This window comes from Trachypithecus francoisi, unplaced genomic scaffold (genome assembly GCF_009764315.1).
Source record: "Trachypithecus francoisi isolate TF-2019V2 unplaced genomic scaffold, Tfra_2.0 Lachesis_group21, whole genome shotgun sequence".
NCBI classification, from domain to species: domain Eukaryota; kingdom Metazoa; phylum Chordata; class Mammalia; order Primates; family Cercopithecidae; genus Trachypithecus; species Trachypithecus francoisi.
Genome location: NW_022681467.1, coordinates 47,263,801 through 47,283,790, shown reverse-complemented (window position 1 = coordinate 47,283,790; position 19,990 = coordinate 47,263,801). Strand labels below are relative to the sequence as shown.

The 19,990-nt window shown below is 46.8% G+C and overlaps 1 protein-coding gene across 5 annotated transcripts in view; it reads left to right on the top strand.

The window, feature by feature from the left end:
• Window positions 1–15,733, top strand: part of ATP9A (ATPase phospholipid transporting 9A (putative)) — a 174,827-nt gene extending 159,094 nt beyond the window's left edge. For 3 of the 5 annotated variants that reach the window (XM_033186756.1, XM_033186757.1, XM_033186755.1), the window contains exons 24-28: window positions 2,234–2,298; window positions 3,765–3,873; window positions 4,772–4,829; window positions 7,377–7,580; window positions 11,157–11,643. In XM_033186756.1, coding sequence (XP_033042647.1) covers window positions 2,234–2,298; window positions 3,765–3,873; window positions 4,772–4,829; window positions 7,377–7,580; window positions 11,157–11,293 — 573 coding nt within the window. In that variant the 3' untranslated portion in view covers window positions 11,294–11,643. Of the gene's footprint in view, window positions 1–2,233; window positions 2,299–3,764; window positions 3,874–4,771; window positions 4,830–7,376; window positions 7,581–11,156 lie in introns of all 5 variants that reach the window. The other 2 variants (XM_033186753.1, XR_004431320.1) reach the window with 2 other exon arrangements.
• The last annotated feature ends 4,257 nt before the right edge of the window (window positions 15,734–19,990 follow it).

Genomic DNA, 19,990 nt, shown 5'->3' with positions numbered 1-19,990 from the left:
TACTTGAAAGGCAGTCTGCCTTTCAAGCACCAGGTAGGGCTGCTTTGGGTATGTGAGAATTCACCATCCACTGGCTACACCCCAGTTTTTTGGGGGTGATTTTATGTTTTAAATATCTATTGCATTTGTGAGTAGGGGAGCCTTAAAGTGACTTTCATCAAAATGATCTAAACCCAAACAGCTGCTGTGGTTCACCAGACCACATGTGTACTTTTATGTTAACTCGCCAATTAAACAGGATAATGCTGTGGTTTTAATCATTGGGAGATTAATCAGCCCATCCTTGGACACATACACAAAAGCTGGCCGGGATGAGCTGACTTCTTCAAAAACTGGATGTTACCGTTAACACTGATGTAGAAAAAGAATTCCAGGATGAGGCATTGTTCTTTATGCTAAAGAAAATGCCTTTGGCCGGGCGCGGTGGCTCAAGCCTGTAATCCCAGCACTTTGGGAGGCCGAGACGGGCGGATCACGAGGTCAGGAGATCGAGACCATCCTGGCTAACACGGCGAAACCCCGTCTCTACTAAAAAATACAAAAAAACCTAGCCGGGCGAGGTGGTGGGCGCCTGTAGTCCCAGCTACTCGGGTGGCTGAGGCAGGAGAATGGCGTGAACCCGGGAGGTGGAGCTTGCAGTGAGCTGAGATCCAGCCACTGCACTCCAGCCCGGGCGACAGAGCGAGACTCCGTCTCAAAAAAAAAAAAAAGAAAGAAAATGCCTTTAACCCCTGTCCACCGTGCTGAAAATGGCCAAGAGCAAGTCCCAGTTAGAATTACACCAGGACATGGGTCTGCCAGAGAACACAGTGTTTTTATTTTTCCCAAAGTGCTGTCATCGAGATGAAGACTGTGTGGTTTAGGATGACCCTTTTAGAGGAGGGGGTTCCTGATACTGGTTTGGAAAATAAACACCAGATTCTTGATATTTTTACAACCGTCCTTCCTATGCAGCGGCCCAGCCTGGGTGAAAAGTCACCGGAAAAGTGGCTTTTCCAGCACAGCCAGGGCGAACCGGGGCTTCTCGTGACCATAGCGCTCAGGAGCACCTGCGCTCTGAGCTCTGTGCCGAGAAAGCACGTGTTTCTCACATGCTTTCTCTCTGTGTCCATTGAAGGTGCTCTGGGGAGCTAGCCCTGGTCTGATGCTATTTCTAATTACTAGGATATCTCTGCCTCGCTTTCTTCTAATTTCTAAAAGCTTTCAGGCAGCGTTTGTCTCTGGCCTTCCTTCAGCTTTATACGAATAGGTAGCAGCTTAGAGACCATGCTTCCTCTGTTAGCCCATAGAGGTCCAGAGACGGAGCTAACAGAGCTTCAAGCCTGATTCTGGAAGAGTACAAGAACATGAAGGAATATAGTCAGGGGTTCCTTGAGCTGTGCTCTGTGCGACCTTCCATGGCCTGGTCCCATCTTCCCCACAGGTCCTCCCCAGCCTATTCATCATTACCAGCAGCTAATATTTTCCAAAGCAGGAAGCAGACATTTCCATGAGGGTTTGTAAATATCTTCATTGCTTCTGTCTAATTGCAAAAATAATCTGTCACCATGTGCTCTTTTCAAAAATTTCCCCAAATACTGAAACATGTAATATAAGAAGTGAAGCCTTCTCTGCCATCCCAGCCCCCGCAGACACTGCAGAGGCTGTTTTTCCGTATGCGTTTCCGTGTCTCCGGCAGCTTGGTTAGCAGCGTGTGTGCCTGCAGAGGTGGGGATTCCGAGCTGTTTAGAAGTGTGCGCTCTGGGGCCACAGCTGGGCTTGAGTCCTACAGTTCACCTGCTCAGCCTCCCCTTCTGTAAAGCGTGGGTGATAGTAGGACTGGATCCTGTGGCTGCTCTGGAGATCAGCTGTGCTCACGTGCAAAGAATTCCTGGGTCCTGGGACTTAATAAATGTTCACAATGGGCTGAGTAGACCCTGGAGCTGTAATACATCACCCTACCCGGCAGTGATTCCTGGATTTGCTGCTTAGAAGCTGTGTGGGCTTGAGCAAGCCACGTACCCTCTCTGTGCCTCACTTTCTGCTTTGCATAATGAGGATGACGAGAATCGTACCTACTTCATAGGGTTGTTGTTGATGTTGTGAGAATGAAATGAGCAAATCCATGTAAAGTACCTTATAGCAGTGTCGGCGAGGGTGAGCGCTATGTAAGTATCAGGTGTTATTTTTATTCTGTAAAGGTAAGGGATTTTGTCATGACTTTTGGTGACGTCCTCCTTTCTCCTTGGCACAGGCTGTCTTTTCCTCCGTGTTTTACTTTGCCTCCGTCCCTCTCTATCAAGGATTCCTCATCATTGGGTAAGGAAATCCTGCCAAGGAATTAATTGTTTACAAAACCTTCTTGAAATGCCACAGCAGAGAGAAGAAACATGGTGGGAAAATTCTTGGGTTCCTAAGCCACATTGGTTCCCAGCCCCAGCAAATGTAGGCCCAGCACCATGCTTTAGAATCTCCTTGAATTAACAAGGTTTTGAGCTGTTGAGCCCTTAACCAGATGAAGGAAGTGGAGTTGGAGATGTATGTGGTGTGTTGCGCTTTGCCATTTATAACTGGTCTTGAAAAAATACTCCAGGGTTATCAGTTGATTGAGGAGAGCAAGGCGGAAGGTTTGCAGACTTGGTGATTTCACTGGGGTCTTAATAAAAAGGGAAGGGGGATATGAAAAATGCCCTCCTGGCCTGAACCGAGCCCAGTAGAAGTCCCGTCCGTGGAGCTCCAAGGAGGGCCTTAGTCCATTGCCTCAGGGACGTGCAAGTAGCAGAGCTTAACTGCTATGCCACAGTGACAGAGATGGTGTCACTTAAGCCTTTGCAGCCCGCAAACCCACTCCCATTACTGACCTGAAACTTCTGGCTGATCCTTCTGACCTTTTCAGAGAATGTGCTCAGTCGCTGAATCACCCAGGTAGGTGGAGTTTGGTTACTGAGTGTCCTAGATACAGATACATGCAGCTGAGGCCCCTCCTGGTTAGGAGGAGACGGAGGGCGCGGGAAGCCCAGCTGTGCTCTGGAGAGTCTCACAGAGTCCGCTCTCCATCCTACTGTGTTGGCCGATGAGTTCAGCCTGAGAGGAGGCACTGGAATTCTGCCTGCTTCTAACTGGAAAAGTGGCCTGTCTTTTGTCGGGTTCTGGAAGAGTACGAGAACGTGACAGAATATAGTCAGGGGTTCCTTGAGCTGTGCTCTGTGCGACCTTCCATGGCCTGGTCCCATCTTCCCCATGGGTCCTCATTTCCTCTTCTGTCGCCCTCAGCCCCAGCCCCACTGGCCTTCTGGCAGTTCTTCAGACATGGCAGCCACTCCCACCTCAGTGCCTTTGCACTGGTGGTTCCTTCTCCCTGGAAAGCTCATCCTCCTGGGACTGGCTTGGCTGGCCCTCACCTCTTGTGGGTGTGCACTCAAATGTTCTGTTCCTCAGCCTCTAAAATTGTACCATCACCCCCCTACACACAGACACACACATACACATCTGATTTCCTCTACCCCATTATATTTTTCTCTTTAGCACTTATCTCTAACACACGTAGAGTTTACCTAATTTATTTGTTTATTGACTCACTGACCAGGATGAAAGCTCTTGAGGGCAGACATTTTTGTCCATTTTTCCTCTTAGGTTTCTGGTGCTTACAGCCAGCTCTGGAGCATAATAGACAAGCAGTAAATAGTTGTTAGAGGCATGGATGGGACTTGGGCGCCGGAGGCTGGCATAGCACATAGCTCTGATTGTGTCGGCCAGGTCTTACCAATGGCGATTTTCTCTCCCAGGTACTCCACAATTTACACCATGTTTCCTGTGTTTTCTCTGGTCCTGGACAAAGATGTCAAGTCGGAAGTTGCCATGCTGTATCCTGAGCTCTACAAGGATCTTCTCAAGGTTCTGTTAGCTTCTCAGTCCCTCCTTCTTCCCTTCCTCCTTTCCTTTTCTCTTCCTTCCTTCCCTCCCTGCTTTTTTTCTTTTAATTTATTTCACACAGACCCTCCATTTCTGATTTGAATACACTTGAACTGGTAGCTTTCTTACTTTTGGGGGGAAGGTGTGGGAGTTTACATTTTTTTTTAAAGCGGTAATATATGCACTATTATAAAGAACGTGAAAGAGTACAGTAATAGGTAAACTGAAAACAAGCCAACTCACGACTTCGAAAAAGCCCCTGACAGTTCTGCTTTGCAGCTGCAACTTACGTTTGCTCCCAGAGATGTTCTTGTGTACGCTTCCAAAACGTGTGTGTGATGGTGTGTGCGTAGGCATATGTATAATTTTATTTGTCTTCAAGGGTTTTTTACCCAAGGGAAGATTTATTTCCATTTAATGTTAATTCTTTTTTTTTGAGACTAAGTCTGTCACACAGACTGGAGTGTACTGGCTCAGTCTCAGCTCACTGCAACCTCCACTTCCTGGGTTCAAGCGATTCTCCTGCTTCAGCCCCCTGAGTTGCTGGGATTACGGGCATGCACTACCATGCCTAATTTTTGTATTTTTAGTAAAGAGGGCGTTTCACCATGTTGGCCAGGCTGGTCTCGAACTCCTGACCTCAAGTGATCCACTTGCGTCAGCCTTCCAAAGTGCTGGGATTACAGATGTGAGCCACTGCGCCTGGCCAATTCTTTTTTTAAAGAACTAATTCCTCCAATGTGTTCAGATGTGTGTGAGCCACTTTTTTGATGAAGACAGATGGGTTGCCTTATCTAGTTAGCGGGAGAATAACGTGAACACTGATGCTGCGTGAGCCCCCTACGAAACCGGCTCTAACCTTTCTCTGTCTCTTGTTTAGGGACGGCCATTGTCCTACAAGACATTCTTAATATGGGTTTTGATTAGCATCTATCAAGGTAAGGATGAGTGGAGACACCTGTTTGTCTTGTGCTCTGGCACTGACTCAAGGGTGTCCCCTTCTTGCCTGTAGAAGAAGAAGAGAAGAAACTGGAATCCAAAATAGCGGGAAGGAGGGTGGCAGTGTGACCCAGGGGAGACACTGATCACCCTGTATAAGGACTTGAACATCAGATATGCGCAGTGGTGCTGTCTGAGAAATGAGGTAGCGAAGCCATAGGAAGACGGCGGACAGTAGTCAAAGCCTGTGGGGCTGCTCCACCCGCAAGGCAAAAGGTGGTTGCTTTCTGGAATGTTCTGAAACCTTTTCTGAGAGTCAGATCAAGTCGTAGTTTTGGAAAAACATGTTTACTTCAGTGGCCTCCAGAGGGAGTCTCCCAGGCTATAGAGGCTTTGTAAGATGACCTATTGGGATATAAGAAGAAAATAGCAAAACTTCTGTTTGTATTTATTTTTTCTAACTCGTTTACATTTACATATATATAAAATATATATTTATTTATTTATATATTTTTGAGACACAGGGCAAAGCCACTGTGCCCAGAATCCTCTTTTTTTGGTATTTCTATTTTTATGTGTGTTTTGTAATACACATAATAGATTTTATATACTTACAAAATAGGTAATATATAGAAACAGAGTGAGACCCTGGGCGACGGAGGGTCTCACTCTGTTGCCCAGGCTGGAATGCAGTGGAGCAATCACGGCTCACTGTAGCCTCGACCTCCCCAGACTCAGGTGATCCCCCCACCTCAGCCTTCTGAGTCTGGGACCACAGGTATGCACCACCACCAAATCAGTTGCCAAATCAGTTCATTTCTTCCGAATTGACTGTGAGCCAAGAGTCCCTGCAGGTCCAGCAAGATGACCTCATGCTGTGCTGTGGACCCCATCGGGTGCTGACACGGCTTTAATTCCTATCTAGAAACCTGTTTCTAGTTCAGCATCATAGACTACAGGTGTGCACCACCACACCCGGCTAATGGTTGTATTTTTTGTAGAGACGTGAGGTCTCACCATGTTGCGCAGGCTGAACTCAAACTCCTGGCCTCAAGCAGTTCTCTTGCCTCAACCTCACGAAGTGTTGGGATTACAGGCATGAGCCACTGTGTCCGGAATCCTCATTCTTTTTTATTATTTCCATTTTTATGTATGTTTTGTAGTGCATATATTTGTGAAATGGTCCTAATATTTCTATATATCTGGACAGGTACATATATATAACTTACAAATAAACATGTACATTTGGGGTTTATTATTATTATTATTATTATTGAGAAAGTTTTGCTCTTTTGTCCAGGCTGGAGTGTAGTGGCATGATTTCAGCTCATTGCAACCTCTGCCTTACGGTTTCAAGCAATTCTCCTGCCTCAGCCTCCCGAATAGCTGGTATTACAGGTGCCCACCACCGCACCCACCTAATTTTTGTATTTTCAGTAGAGATGGGGTTTCACCATATTGGCCAGGCTGGTCTCGAACTCCGGACCTTGTAATCCACCCGCCTCGGCCTCCCAAAGTGTTGGGATTACAGGCGTGAGCCACTGCGCCTGGCCATGGTTTATTTTTTTAAAAAATAAATTTACTGTTCATGTCACCTATTGGAGTTTATTCTTTTTTTTTTTTTGAAACAGAGTCTTGCTCTGTCACCCAGGCTGGAGTGCAGTGGCATGATCTTGGCTCACTGCAACTTCCACCTCCGAGATTCAAGCAGTTCTCATGCCTCAGCCTCTTGAGTAGCTGGGACTACAGGCATGCACTTCCACACCCAGCTAATTTTTGTATTTTTAGTAGAGACAGGGTTTCGCCATGGTGGCCAGTCTAGTCTTGAACTCCTGGCCTCAAGTGATCCGCCTGCCTCAGCCTCCCAAAGTTCTGATTACAGGTGTGAGTCACCACATCATTTTATTTGTTTGTTTATTTATTTATTTATTTATTTTTTGAGACAAGGTCTCACTCTGTCACCCAGGCTGGAGTGCAGTGGTACAATCTCAGCTCACTGTAACCTCCATCTCCCAGGCTCAAGTGATCCTCCCACCTCAGCCTCCTAAGTAGCTGGGACTACAGGTGCATGCCACCACACCTGGCTAATTTTTGTATTTTTTGTAAAGATGGGGTTTCACCATGTTGCCCAAGCTGGTCTCGAACTCCTGAGCTCAAGCAATCGGCCCACCTTGGCCTCCCAAAGTGTGGGGATTCCAGGCGTGAGCTACTGCAGCTGGCCGTGGCTCCCTCATTTTAAATATTATATTTAACTTTCTCTTTCTTTCATCAACTCTAGACAGTTATTCTCTCCCTCCCTGCCTTACTTCCTTTTTTCTCCCCTGTTCTCACTTTGTAGTTATAGATTATTTATCCTACAAAGTCAAAGAGGAAAAATCAGAAAACTATAGGTTCAGACCTGAATAATGCACCAGTCATTAACCTCATGTAACAAGTGATACCTTTCATGTCTAAATGAAAAACGCAGAAAGGAACCAGGTGTGAGCGAGCAGGGCGCGGCTTTTGCAGGGAGGGGCGAGGGGAACACCCTTCTCTGGCGTTTGCAGGGAGCACCATCATGTACGGCGCGCTGCTGCTGTTTGAGTCGGAGTTCGTGCACATCGTGGCCATCTCCTTCACCTCGCTGATCCTCACCGAGCTGCTCATGGTGGCGCTGACCATCCAGACCTGGCACTGGCTCATGACAGTGGCTGAGCTGCTCAGCCTGGCCTGCTACATCGCCTCCCTGGTGTTCTTACACGAGTTTATCGGTAAGACCCCTGAATGCTTAAGCCCCGTCCATCACTCCCAGTGAATCTGGCCCAGAGGTCTCACTGCCGTATGAGGGAAGGGGGCTCCCAGCGCTCGGCCTGGGCTCTTCCTCCAGCAGTCCTTCCCGCTCAGCTGTCCGCGTTTTCTTACAGGTGTTCCCTAGGGACAGGTGTAGTTGTGCTTCGGGGTGTGAAATTGAGGACAGAGGGCGTGATTGCAGTAGTTTTTCTTTTTCTTTTTTTTGAGTCGGAGTCTTGCTCTGTCGCCTTTTTTTGGCCACAAAACCTTTTTGTTCTCCTGAAATCTGAATCTGAAGTCCAATCTATGAAACTGATAAAAGGGGACTTGTGATGGCAAAGTGGTAGTGCTGGGAGGTGCCCAGCCCCAGAACCTTGCCTGTGCAACCCTGCCTTGCTGCTGTGTCCTGATAGAGCTCCTTAGGGACTCCAGGGATCTCAGAATAAAATCTGCTGCTCCGCACAGCAAACCAAGTGCTGAAGGTACTCGCCAAGTCCGTAGACGTGGGAGTCCCTGCTGTGTGCCAGGATTATGGTGGCAGATGAGGTGGACGGGCTCGCCAGGGAGCTGCCGTTCTCGTTGGGAACACATGCTAAACACACATCAGTGAGTCTGTGAGCACAGGAGTATCAGATGTGATCAAAGTTACCAAAAGAAAAACGGGGTGAGGTGCTAGACACCCAGGCAGACCCCAAATAAAAAATGTTTTGGAGGCCGGGCACGGTGGCTCACACCTGTAATCCCAGCACTTTGGGAGGCTGAGGCAGGCAGATCACGAGGTCAGGAGTTCGAGACTGGTCTGGCCAACAATGGCGAAACCCCATCTCTACTAAAAATACAAAAATCAGCCAGGCGTGGTGGCACACACGTGTAGTCCCAGCTACTTGGTTGGCTGAGGCCGGAGAATCACCTGAACGCAGGAGGCGAAGGTTGCAGTGAGCTGAGATCGCACCACTGCACTCCAGCCTGGGTGACAGAGTAAGACTCTGTTTCTAAATAAATAAATAAAGTTATGGGAATGTAGAGATGGGGGAGTGTCGGCCCTTCCTAAGGTGGGGTGGCGGCAGATTGCTCTGACCTCAGTAGTGATTCCAGGTACTCTTGGGCTTGTCCAGTGTCAGCCACTGTCTCTAGATGGACAAGCCTGGCTTCATCACCCTTCCATGCTGACCTCATTTGCTTTGCCATATCAGTTAATTTCTTCCTAATTGATTGAGCCACAAGTCCCTGCAGGGCCTTACAGGGCCTTACAGCTCATCGCTGTAAGAGAGAGCGAGGAATATCAAGCTGGCGGCACTGTGTACTCTTAGCCATGGTACCTTCCCTTACAGTCCATAGAAGGAGAGGGCCAATGCCAGGAGGCTGTGGGTTTGTAACCCAGATGACCCCATGCTGTGCTACGGACCCCATCGGGTGCTGACACAGGCTTTAATGCCTGTCTAGAAACCTGTTTCTAGTTCAGCGTCATAAACTTGGAACACGGGCACAGTTCAGATGACCCAGCATTTTCTGTGTTGTGCTGTGGATAGATTCTGAACTCTAATCTTGGTTTCCCCTGCACAGGGCAAACTCAAGCCGCCATGGCTTTGGAACCTCAGGGCCAGGAGTCATCCTGAAAGTCTAGCTGGTGCAGCAGACAGGCCTCTTTACACCTCTTTCCTCTTCAGTAGAAGCATTTAAGTTTCTGTCTGTGTTATTTAAACAAAAAACCCTCAGAGTGATACTGTTTCTCCTTTATGAACTGAGGGAGCAGGGCCGCGAAACTGCGTCTCTGCTGAAGAAGCTCATGTGTGTTCAAGATTGCAGATAGACTCCCTCTGGGGGGAACTTTCAGTTATGACAACCCTCTCATGCCCCATCCTCCGTGGGAAGCCTGCAGGGGCCAGCAGTGGCCCATCCCTTGATCCTTTGCCCCAGGCCTTCTCAGTGGGGCTGATGTGGTCCCCACCACCTGGGGAACAAACGTTGGTCTTTGGTGGGGTGTGAACAAACCATAATCCTTTACATATAAAGGAGATGTATCTCTAATATTACAAACAGATACACAGTTTACCTGTGACATTAACATTTCATGGAGCTGTTTGATTAGGGAAGAAAAGAAGTCTAAAAAGCTTCCTTAAGGGGCAATAATGAGAAAAAGGCAGAGAAACTCAACCTTACCCTGGAAGCATCTTTGATCACGGCTCTTCTGACAGCTTCCAAAGCTCCTGAAGGTTTTAGTAAAGGTAAAAGAACCATCCCCTGAAAAGTAAAGGTTTCACAGCGGCGGCACCAGTTTCTAGAAAGGATTTGTGAGCATTTACTGCAGCTCCAAGAACTAAAGGAGCATCGCTGTAAAAAGTGGAGTTTTAAAGCAGTTTCACCCTTGTCACTAGTCTAGACAGCGTTTTGTGAGACCTACTGTGTGTGCTCAAAGGCTTGGGCCTGAGGTGGTCACAGAGATGTGGCCCCTGCTCAGGAATCTCAACTTGTTTTTGATAGGGACACACCACAGAGCCAGGTCAGAGGTGAAGGAAAACCACAGGGTGGGTTGAGCCTTGGGCCTGGCACTTAGTAGGTGCTGCCTCAGTACCAGCTGCATTTCAGCATCCTGTGCTCAAAAAGTGGGGAAGGGGCTTACTGTGGCTTCTGCTATATTGAAAGCCACAAGCTGTCACTCCTCTCTTAAGAAAACTTCATAACCAGGTTCAGCATCCTGCAGCAGGAAAGGCAGTACCCCTGCGCGCCCACCCCACACCTTCCATCAGAGTCCCTGAGGGTCAGCCTAAGCCTGTGTCTGACGAGGGGGTCTGAGCCCACTTTGCACCATGACCCAGATTTATCCCGTGGCTTTCTGCGACCATCACTAGAAGCAGAGGTGCATTTGAATATCACTTTCCACTTGCCAGTGGCCAGCGCTTAGAAAGAAAGACTCTCCAACTGTTAGACAATACCAAATCAAAAGCATCTCTGCGTTTTCTTCCCCTGTCATTTTCTTCCTTCTTTTTTTTCTCTTTTTTTTTTTTTTTTTGAGACAGTGTCTTACTCTGTTGCCCAGGGTGGAGTGCGGTGGTGCAATCTTGGCTTGCTGTCATCTCGAGCTCCCCGGGCTCAGATGATCCTCCTGAGTAGCTGGGACTATAGGCGTGCACCACCATGCCTGGCTAATTTTTGTATTTTTTGTAGAGACAGGGTTTTGCTGTGTTGCCCAGGCTGGTCTCAAACTCCTGGGTTCAAGTCTTCTGCCCGCCTTGGCCTCCCAAAGTGCTGGGATTAAGGCATGAGCCACTGCATCTAGTGGCCCCCATAGTTTTCTTCTCCTGGGTGTTGAAAGTAGCATTTCACTATCAGGAAGCTACAGAAGAGAGAGCGAGGAATATCAAGCTGGCGGCACTGTGTACTCTTAGCCATGGTACCTTCCCTTACAGTCCATAGAAGGAGAGGGCCAATGCCAGGAGGCTGTGGGTTTGTAACGGGAGATGACTTTCCCTTTGATAGCTGTGACACCTGTTTCTGGACCACACGGGCCTTCCGGAATATTCCTGCCTGCTCACTGCTGTCTTCCCGTTTGCTTGCAGATGTGTACTTCATCACCACCTTGTCATTCTTGTGGAAAGTCTCCGTCATCACTCTGGTCAGCTGCCTCCCTCTCTATGTCCTCAAGTACCTGCGAAGACGGTTCTCTCCCCCCAGCTACTCAAAGCTCACGTCGTAGGCCGTGTGCTCGCTGGAGGGGGCCCTGGTCTCGGCGCTTCCCTGATGGACAGAGCTCAAGTTCCATTTATATTAACCGCCACCTGTGGGTTTTGCAGTAATTGCTAACACGTGCAGTTTTAATGGGAAGAGGCTCTGTGCCTAAACGGAGCTCTAACGCTGCATCAGCGGGAGGGAGGGTCCTGAAAGAGACCCATCTGGGCCTGTCTGAACCCCTCGTTCTTCATGTCTGAGTGAATGTGACTGTGTTAAAGCTGGTGGCTCGGCTGGGAGGTTTATGTGGGTCACTGTGCGAGCTTCCTTATGACTTGAATTTTGTCGTCACGTGATAAAAGCTTCTGTGTAGCTGAAGGTTGTAGAAGGCTTGTGTTTTGTTTTTTTTTTTCAACAGTCCTAATGTGTATGTATTCTTTATGTCTTTCTTGCTCTTACAAAGAGGTGTCAGAAAAATAGAAAGCTCTTGGTGTCAGTTTGGGAGGAAAAGACAGTGACATTTGGTAAAAAGTTATCCACACAATCATCTCCATTCGGAAATGCTAAGTATCTTCTCCAGCCAGCCCTGCTTACCCAAGTTACACTGGATTCCTGGGATCGTAACGAATAAATGAGAGGAGAGGGAGAGTGTCCTAAATCCAATCTGTTATCCTTGATCTGATTCAGCAACCATAGTGTGTGAGTTGACTTCACCTGCCACCTCGTAAAAGAATTTCAGAGGTGTGATCCCGCTTTATGGGGACCTGGTAACAATTACAAAGCCAGTGGCTGTCTGAGAACGACCTCAGACGTTTTCAGCAGAGTTGTTTTAGCAGGAAACGTGCCACTGAATGGCCCCTAAATGTGTCAACAGTATGATAAGAGACTCAACTAATTCTTTAGACAACATGGCAGATGTGACTCAGATCCTCCAAGACCAAAGCGGAAAGGTCAGGGGGCTGGGACTCTTCTCTTCCATAGAAGCCTGTTTCCTGTTAGGAGGCACAACGGAGGATGACCCCACGAAGGCAGAGGCATCTTGCTGGGCTGCCATTCATTGGTGGCAGCTTTCAGAACAAGGAACCCCTGGTGGGAGGACGCCCAGGCTGCAGCTTTGGGATCTGGGATCTGTTCCACTGTCGGCAGATTTCAAGGGGAACTCGCTGAAAGGCAGCCAGTGGTAAAGATTTCTCCCCTACCAGGATGGACTACATGCGTGCATGTTTCTTATAAAGCTGTGGTTTGTTTCAGAGGAGGAAGGGAGTTTGCAGTCGCTGGACGTGGTAGAGCAAGGCATTCTTGGGTTTTCAAGTCACTTCTTGCAGAAGCCACATATGCATGCCATAAGGGTTAAGTTGGTGGATCTTCAAGAGCCAAGTGTGGTTGAAATCTTGGATTTGCGTTTACTTCTTGATGAGTACATATCCTTCAAACCCTCCGCCTGACGCTACTTCTGTGTGCTTCAGACATGTACATTACAGCCTGGTTTCTGACGCCTACTAACTCCTGCTCCTGGAGAGCTGGAGACATGAGGATCAAATAGTCCCTTGCCTTTGGAGCACTCTTGATAAGCTTTTGTATTTTGTGTTATCCTTTTAAAACGTTCTAGAATGACTTTGTGTGTTACGTTGCAGGTACTGATAAATTGGCTGTTGACACCACATCTATTTTGTCTTATGATTCTGCAGTTTTGCAGTATTTTCCCCTATCTGATTCAGCCATTTCTGCCAGAGGGAAAAGGTCGGCAGAAAAGATGTATTGAATGAATAGTTAAGGATAGGATCTTTGTCCAAAAATTTCAGAAAGATTGAGCAAATCTGACGTCTTCATTGAGTGAGTTTCTGTTTTCAAAGGTGGAGGAGAAAGTTGTGTTGGAAGTTTTTAAGCCTCTGTTTTCTTGGAAGTCAGTCTGTAATGCTGGGGAGTCTTAAGATAGTCCCGTTTAGAGTCAGCAGACCCTGAACCTGGCTCTGTAGTGCTGGGAAGTCTGAAGATAGTTCTGTCAACGCTTTGGAAACTCCGTAGCTGGCTTTGCTCGGAGATTCGGGATGGTGGATCCTGCAGGCAGGGCATGTGGGAGCCTCATCAGGAGGTTTTAGAGGTTTCCAGCAGAAGCAGAATACAGATGGTCTCCCTGACCTTTTCCTTATATTCTCAATTTTGATTGAGGTGCGCAAGTTGACTGTTAAACCCAACACATAAGATACTGGTTGACATCTTCAAGGGAGAATGCTTCCAGGAGGGGCTGAAGAAGCCATAGCTGGAAATGGAAGGTACTCGTCAGTGTTCTCCACAAGCCTTTTTACTCTGTTGTCTCAGCCGCACTGGGGCGGAGGCAGTCAAGGGTGAGAAGGACCAGAACTCAAGTGCAAACTACCACGTGGTTGGCCCATCCCATCCGCGGGCAGGTGGCTGACGTCATTCACTGGACGGTCCCTGAGCATCTAGGAATGCCCACACCATGCTTCTCAAACGCTGGAGACGCAAAGGCAGGAGGATTCAGTCCGGTGAGAGTACACGATCTTTACCTGCACAAATCAGACTGTAAGCCCAGCAGAGAACCCCAGGGGTGCTTGGGCACTTCTCGGAGGTTATCTTAGTTGTGGTGGGGAAGACAAAGAAATAAGCAAACAAGAAACTAGAGTTACTGTACAAGAAACTCTCCTGAGTTTGTAAACCTTAAGCATAAGGATTCAGTTGACCTTTTTCTTGGTTCATCAATCTGGAAAGAACTTACATAAAGCACCATTGACACTCTCACCTGGGAGCTCCGTGGGCCTTAAGTCTTTGACAGCCAATTTAATTTGAGGTCAGAGGGCCTTGAGGTACACAGCACTGTTTGAACATTTTTCCTGAAAGCAAAACTCACAGCTCCCTGCGCCCTCTGACAACACTAGCTATTTCTGCCAGAGTAAGAACTTCTATTATTTTTTTTTTTTATTGTTCATAGGTCTTTTGGTGATGGTTGTGTGACGGGGCAGCAGGATCTATTTGGTTTCTTTTTTTTCCACCTCCTTCCTTTTTGTCTCTTTTTTTTTTTCCTCTAAGAAAATCACCAGACTAGTTTTTCCATCTTGAGTAATTTCTTGTATGGGACAGTTTTGATCCTCATTTTGAAAGCATGCCTGTGCACATGTGTGTTGCCTGTGGTGCCAGGTGAGACAGGTGGCACTAACTCCAGCTGCTTGGAAGGCATCCCAGGGAGCATCTTAAAGTTGAGCAGACCTCCTGTTTCCAGCCCCTGGGGCCAATAGGCCACGTGCTGGAACTAGCATTGTAAAATTTCCATCCTAGTTCCGCTCCCCTGGAGTGAAACCCTTTTTTTTTTTTTTTTTTTTGTGACAGTAAACCTTAAAAACCATTGTCTCTTTATGAACATTTCCTCAGTTTCTTCTCTGCTGAAAATGTAAGCCATGCTACTTTTTAATGTATTTTGAATTATGTGCTCATTGGAAATCGATATGCTAATGCCTCCCCCAACCCCCACCAGACTTTTCTTCTTATACTTTGTCTTGTTTTTACTGGGGTGGGCTGGGCATGCTTGCGTGCCTTTAGGGCAGCATTTTAAATCTTTGCCAAAATTGCAAATGGGACGTGTACATTCTTCTGCTCCATCCTACTTAAACACCTATCAGCTATTTTTATCTTTAACCTTTTCTGTATGTTTGAAGTGTGTGGGGTGTGTGTGCGTGTGTGTGTGTGTGAAAGAGACAGCGAGAGAATATCATGTAAAGGTTTTTGAAGAATTGTTTGGTTTTCATTGCATTAAAATTCTATCACTCCCAGCTTTGTTTTCGTTTAAAAAATTATACAAAGAGCTTTGTAAATACAACAGATTTTATTTCTCCCCCCTTTTTTAATGTACAGCTTTTTTTGCTGTTTATATATACTTAAAATATTCCCATGAGTTATGTCCAGTTCTTCTTGGAAAAAAATATATTATGTTTTTGAATGGAACTGCAAAGCATCCTGCAGCGCGTGAGCAACCCTCCACCTGGAGCTCTGACGCATCTTCTCAGGCCGAAGTGGCATTACCCGTGAATCTGTCTTCTCCACCACAGCATGGTTTGAGGCATAGTCTGTTAACATAGCTGGGTCCTGTCAGTGACTATTGTGTTTGTGGGGTCAGGTGGGGGGCATGGTATTTGCAAAAAACCAAATTATGGCTAATTTATTATTTTGTTGCAGTGGGGTTAACTGTAAACTCATGTAAGAGTCCGTGATTTCCTCATTAGTTGATCTCTGTCTCTGTAATCCTCATTGCAAAGTTTCACCAGGACAGCATTTTTTGATTAGAGGGGAGCTCTGGCACAGTATGCTTTAATTTAGCAGGAACTTCCAGATGATTTAAATTCTCGATGCTGTGATGACACACATACGATCTTTCGTGTTTCTGAGAGACTCTACTTTCATTGTTTGCCAGCGTGGCTCGTTGCTGTTGCCCAATAAAGCTTGTGTACGTTCTGCCTTGGGGGATTATTTTAATTTGTACAGAAACATGAATTCTGGTGTCAAAATGAGGACTTTTTATTATAATGCTCCTATTTTCTCTTTATTTCATGGTACATGAAATGTAAAGAAAACTCTTTCCAGTTCAAAAAATTATTTTGATTTTGGCAAAAAAAACCACACAAATCAATGCATGTTATTTATTATTCTGCACTATTGTCTATCCCAGACATGTCAGAATTTCAAAAGGTGATAGATATAAATGGAAAATAAGATGAAAACCATAAGCTTCATATTGTATTTCTATACACGGTCCTTGATGACTCTGGAATCTTTTTTTTTTTTTTTTTAATCAAGGGATGGAACATTTAGAAACAGTTAAGTTTTAGGCAAAAAAAAAAAAAAAAAAATTTAAGGCTGGGTGCAGTGGCTCACACCTGTAATCCCAGCTTTGGGAGACCAAGGCAGGAGGATTGCTTGAGCCCGGAGTTTGAGACCAGCCTGGATAACATGGCGAAACTCATGTACAAAAAAATACAAGAAAACGAGTTGGGTGTACTGACTTCATTCAGCCTCTGGTCCCAGCGACTTGGGAAGCTGAGGTGGAACAATCATCTGAGCCTCGGAGGTTGAAGCTGCAGTGAGTCGTGACTGTGCCACTGCACTCCTGCCTGGGCGACAGAGCAAGACTCCGGCTCATAAAAAAAAAAAAAAAAAAAAGCTGTTGTGTAGGAAGTAGTTGAAATCCAGTGATTTCAATCGGCTGATTTTTGTCCCTTGGGGCACAGGTGGCAGTATGAAGACTTTTTCAGTTGTAGCTTGGGGAAGAGGAGTGCTACAGGCAAGGGATGCTGCTGCACACCCTATGATTCACTGGTGGTCCCCACAACAGAGCCCAAAGTGTCAAAAGTGCCAACATTGAGAAACCCTTTTTTTTTTTTTTTTTTTTGAGATGGAGTCTTACTCTGTTACCCAGGCTGGAGTGCAGTGGTGCGATCTCGGCTCACTGCAACTTCCGCCTCCCAGGTTCAGGCCATTCTCCTGCCTCAGCCTTTTGAGTAGCTGGGACTACAGGCGCCCGCCACCACGCCCGGTTAATTTTTGTATCTTTAGCAGAGACGAGATTTCACCATATTGGCCAGGCTAGTCCTGAACTCCTGGTCTCAGGTGATCCACCCGCCTTGGCCTCCCAAAGTGCTGGGATTACAGGCGTGAGCCCCCGTGCCCAGCCAGAGAAACCCTAATTTAATCGGCACGTGTCAGCTGTACCATTTGTATTTGTAAAAGGGCCCGGAGGTATAAGCTGGTATGTCTCAGGAAGCAAGTTATACCTCCGACTACTATACCAAATACTAGACCAAATGGTGTAATTACCATCGGTCTCTGCAGTGGGAGCTGCTGGTTCCCTCTTTTTGGTTCTCAGTGGAAAGGGCCATCCTCAGTAAATGGATTAGAAAGATAATTGTAACTTAGTTGTGTTTTCTCATGACAGCGGCAAAAGGAAGGTATGTGCTGTGAAAGGTAGGGACCGACCATGCTTTTTCTTAAACGTGTGCTAGCCCTACACGACTTTAGGCCTCTGCATTTGCCTGCGGTGAAATTCCGTCCGTGTGCGGACGGACACTCCTCCGCCGGAGCCGCTAGGGGGAACTTGAGGACTGAAAGACATTGCTGTTTCCTGTTTTCCACAACCAGCCGGACCCCACGTGCCCAACTGCCCAGAGTTTCAAGACGGTGCTTTCATAGCTTCAGAATTTATTTCATGGCCAGAGGCCCCGTGAAAAACAGACATTTCTTTTCATGTTGTTGACCAGAATATTTTGCTGGACTTAGTTTAAAAAAAAAAAAAAAGGAGGGGGGAGGGTGTGAGAGATGAATATTTATTTGCTCTTGGATATTTGCATTTTTGAATAACTGGCAAGTAGGAATCTTTGCCAATTCACTGTTCAGGCTACTAAGGTTTTGAGACGAAATGTACCAACACCCCAGGTACTTTTAGTGTTTTTGTTATGAAACTTTTCAGGGTGACATGAAGCCCTGCGGTATTTGTGAGGAGGTCTATAAATGATGGATTTGCTCACCTCAAAATAGAACTGTAGTCGCTCCAAATTTTCCAGAAGTGGGAGCACAGTGACAGAATTCATTCAGGACTTGCTAATTTCCTACTTTAAATGGGTTACATAACAGAACGGGTACCGCCTTCGCGCCTCTCAAAACTACCCATGAAGTGATGGTGAAATGTATCATTAAAAGCTAGAAATAGCTCTGCTAAACTCTGGGAAAAAGATGAATTTTTTTTCTGATATGCCTCTCCCCACCCCCCTTTTTTCACCCAAACATTGCATAATGTTAAAAAAGTCAAATCTTTCCGTGGGATTTAATTTCATTTTCCATGTGGCTGTGGTCGGAGGGGTAACTCAAGCACTTTGGGGGCTGGTGGATTTTTGGAGGATCACGCATTCCCAGATCAGTTTGCATCCAAAGCCTTAGCGGAGAAATCCACCCAATCCTGGGGTTTTTCCTCATTCTTCCTGCCCCCCTTTTGTGGATGAGTTATCTACAACATGGCATCTTTTCAGAAAGCCTGCCTTCTTGCAGGAATGCCCAAACAAAGCCACCCTCCACTTTCCATGTTGAGGTTTTGATTTTGAAATGGATTCCCCCTAAAATTTGGGGTAACTGAGTCACACGTGAAGTCATCAGCCCCACAACCTATGCTTGATACCAAGCCAGGGCTCATTTCTTAGAATTCAGCCAGCAGGTTCTGTTTGCTCATATTAAGAACTTGGTGTTCTAAGCCTGTGCTGTTTGTTTTCAAGAGATTTAAAAGAAATACTTTTTTTTTTCTTTGATCAGGTCAGGTCCAGATAAGCCCAAGACGATTTTTTATTTCCTTTGAGAAAGAGTGCAGAGTCCAGAAGAAATGGGAAAAAGTGTCGGGGGATGGGTAGATGTGTGGAATATGCTGACATTTTTATTCCTTCATTGATCAAATATTTACTGAGCACTTCCTATGTGTTAGGCATATAGGGGCTGGAGTGTGGCAGAGAACAAGACAAGCATAGTGTCTGCCCTCATAGTGATTACACTCCGTGTGTGTGTGTGTGTGTGTGTGTGTGAAAGACAATAAACAGATAAAGACTAACATCAGGTGGAGAGAAAGTTTCCTAAGATAAAGCAGCCTGAGGGTTAGGCAGAGGATGACAACCAGGTAAGAATAAAAGTGGGGAAAGTGCTGGGAGTTCAGAGACAGGCTCACTGGATCAGAGGGCTGCAGGATGAGAAGGAGGGTGCTGTGCACCTCTGGACCCTGTAAGAGCAGAAGCTGGTAGTGAAGCCCCCCACCCATCCACATGGGCACCAGCCACACCCTCCCCCTCAATTCTCTCATGCCTTGTGGTTTATGTATGTATTTTTTATAACAAGGAAATTCTACTTTCTATTAATGGATTTGTTTTAATGTAAAAAAAGTTTTTAATGATTGGCCAATTCAATTGCTTATATTCTCCCACATCCCCAAGTAAATGGATTCTTTTTTTTTTTTTTTTTTTTCTGAGGTGGAGTCTTGCTCTGTCGCCCAGGCTGGAGTGCAGTGGCACGATCTTGGCTCACTGTAACCTCTGCCTCCCAGGTTCAAGCAATTCTGCCTCAACCTCCCGAGTGGCTGGGATTACAGGCACCTGCCACCACGCTTGGCTAATTTTGGTATTTTTAGTAGAGGCAGGGTTTCACCATGTTGGCCAGGCTGGTCTCAAACTCCTGACCTCAAGTGTTCTGCCCGCCTTGGCCTCCGAAAATGCTGGAATTACAGGCATGAGCCACCGTGCCCGGCCAGTAAATGGATTCTTGAGGAGTCCTTTTGCTTTCTCCTTGGGCTGTATGTACCCTGCCCCACGAGGGGTATGTTCTCTAGTCAGGGATGCCCAGGCCAGCCCAGCATACTGGAGGGAGGTTCATTTCCAACTCTGAACAATGGCTGGGGCCACAGGACCCTGGGCAAGTTTGCGAAGTCAGAGCGTCATTCAGAGAGATCTGGGGAAGTGACATTCTGGTCACAGTGTGTGCAAAGGCCCTGGGGTAGGAAAGGCTGGGCATGTTGGAGGGGCACAGGACTGGAGTGCTGAGACCGAGGGGGGTGGGGCATGGAGGAGATGAGGTCAGGGAGATTGGGAGGGCCTGTAGACCTTGGCATTCAGACTAAGGAGTCCGATGCAGAACGAGCAAGCGTTATTGAAGTTAGCCCTCTACACTGAACCACGTCCGAGGGCTCCTTTCA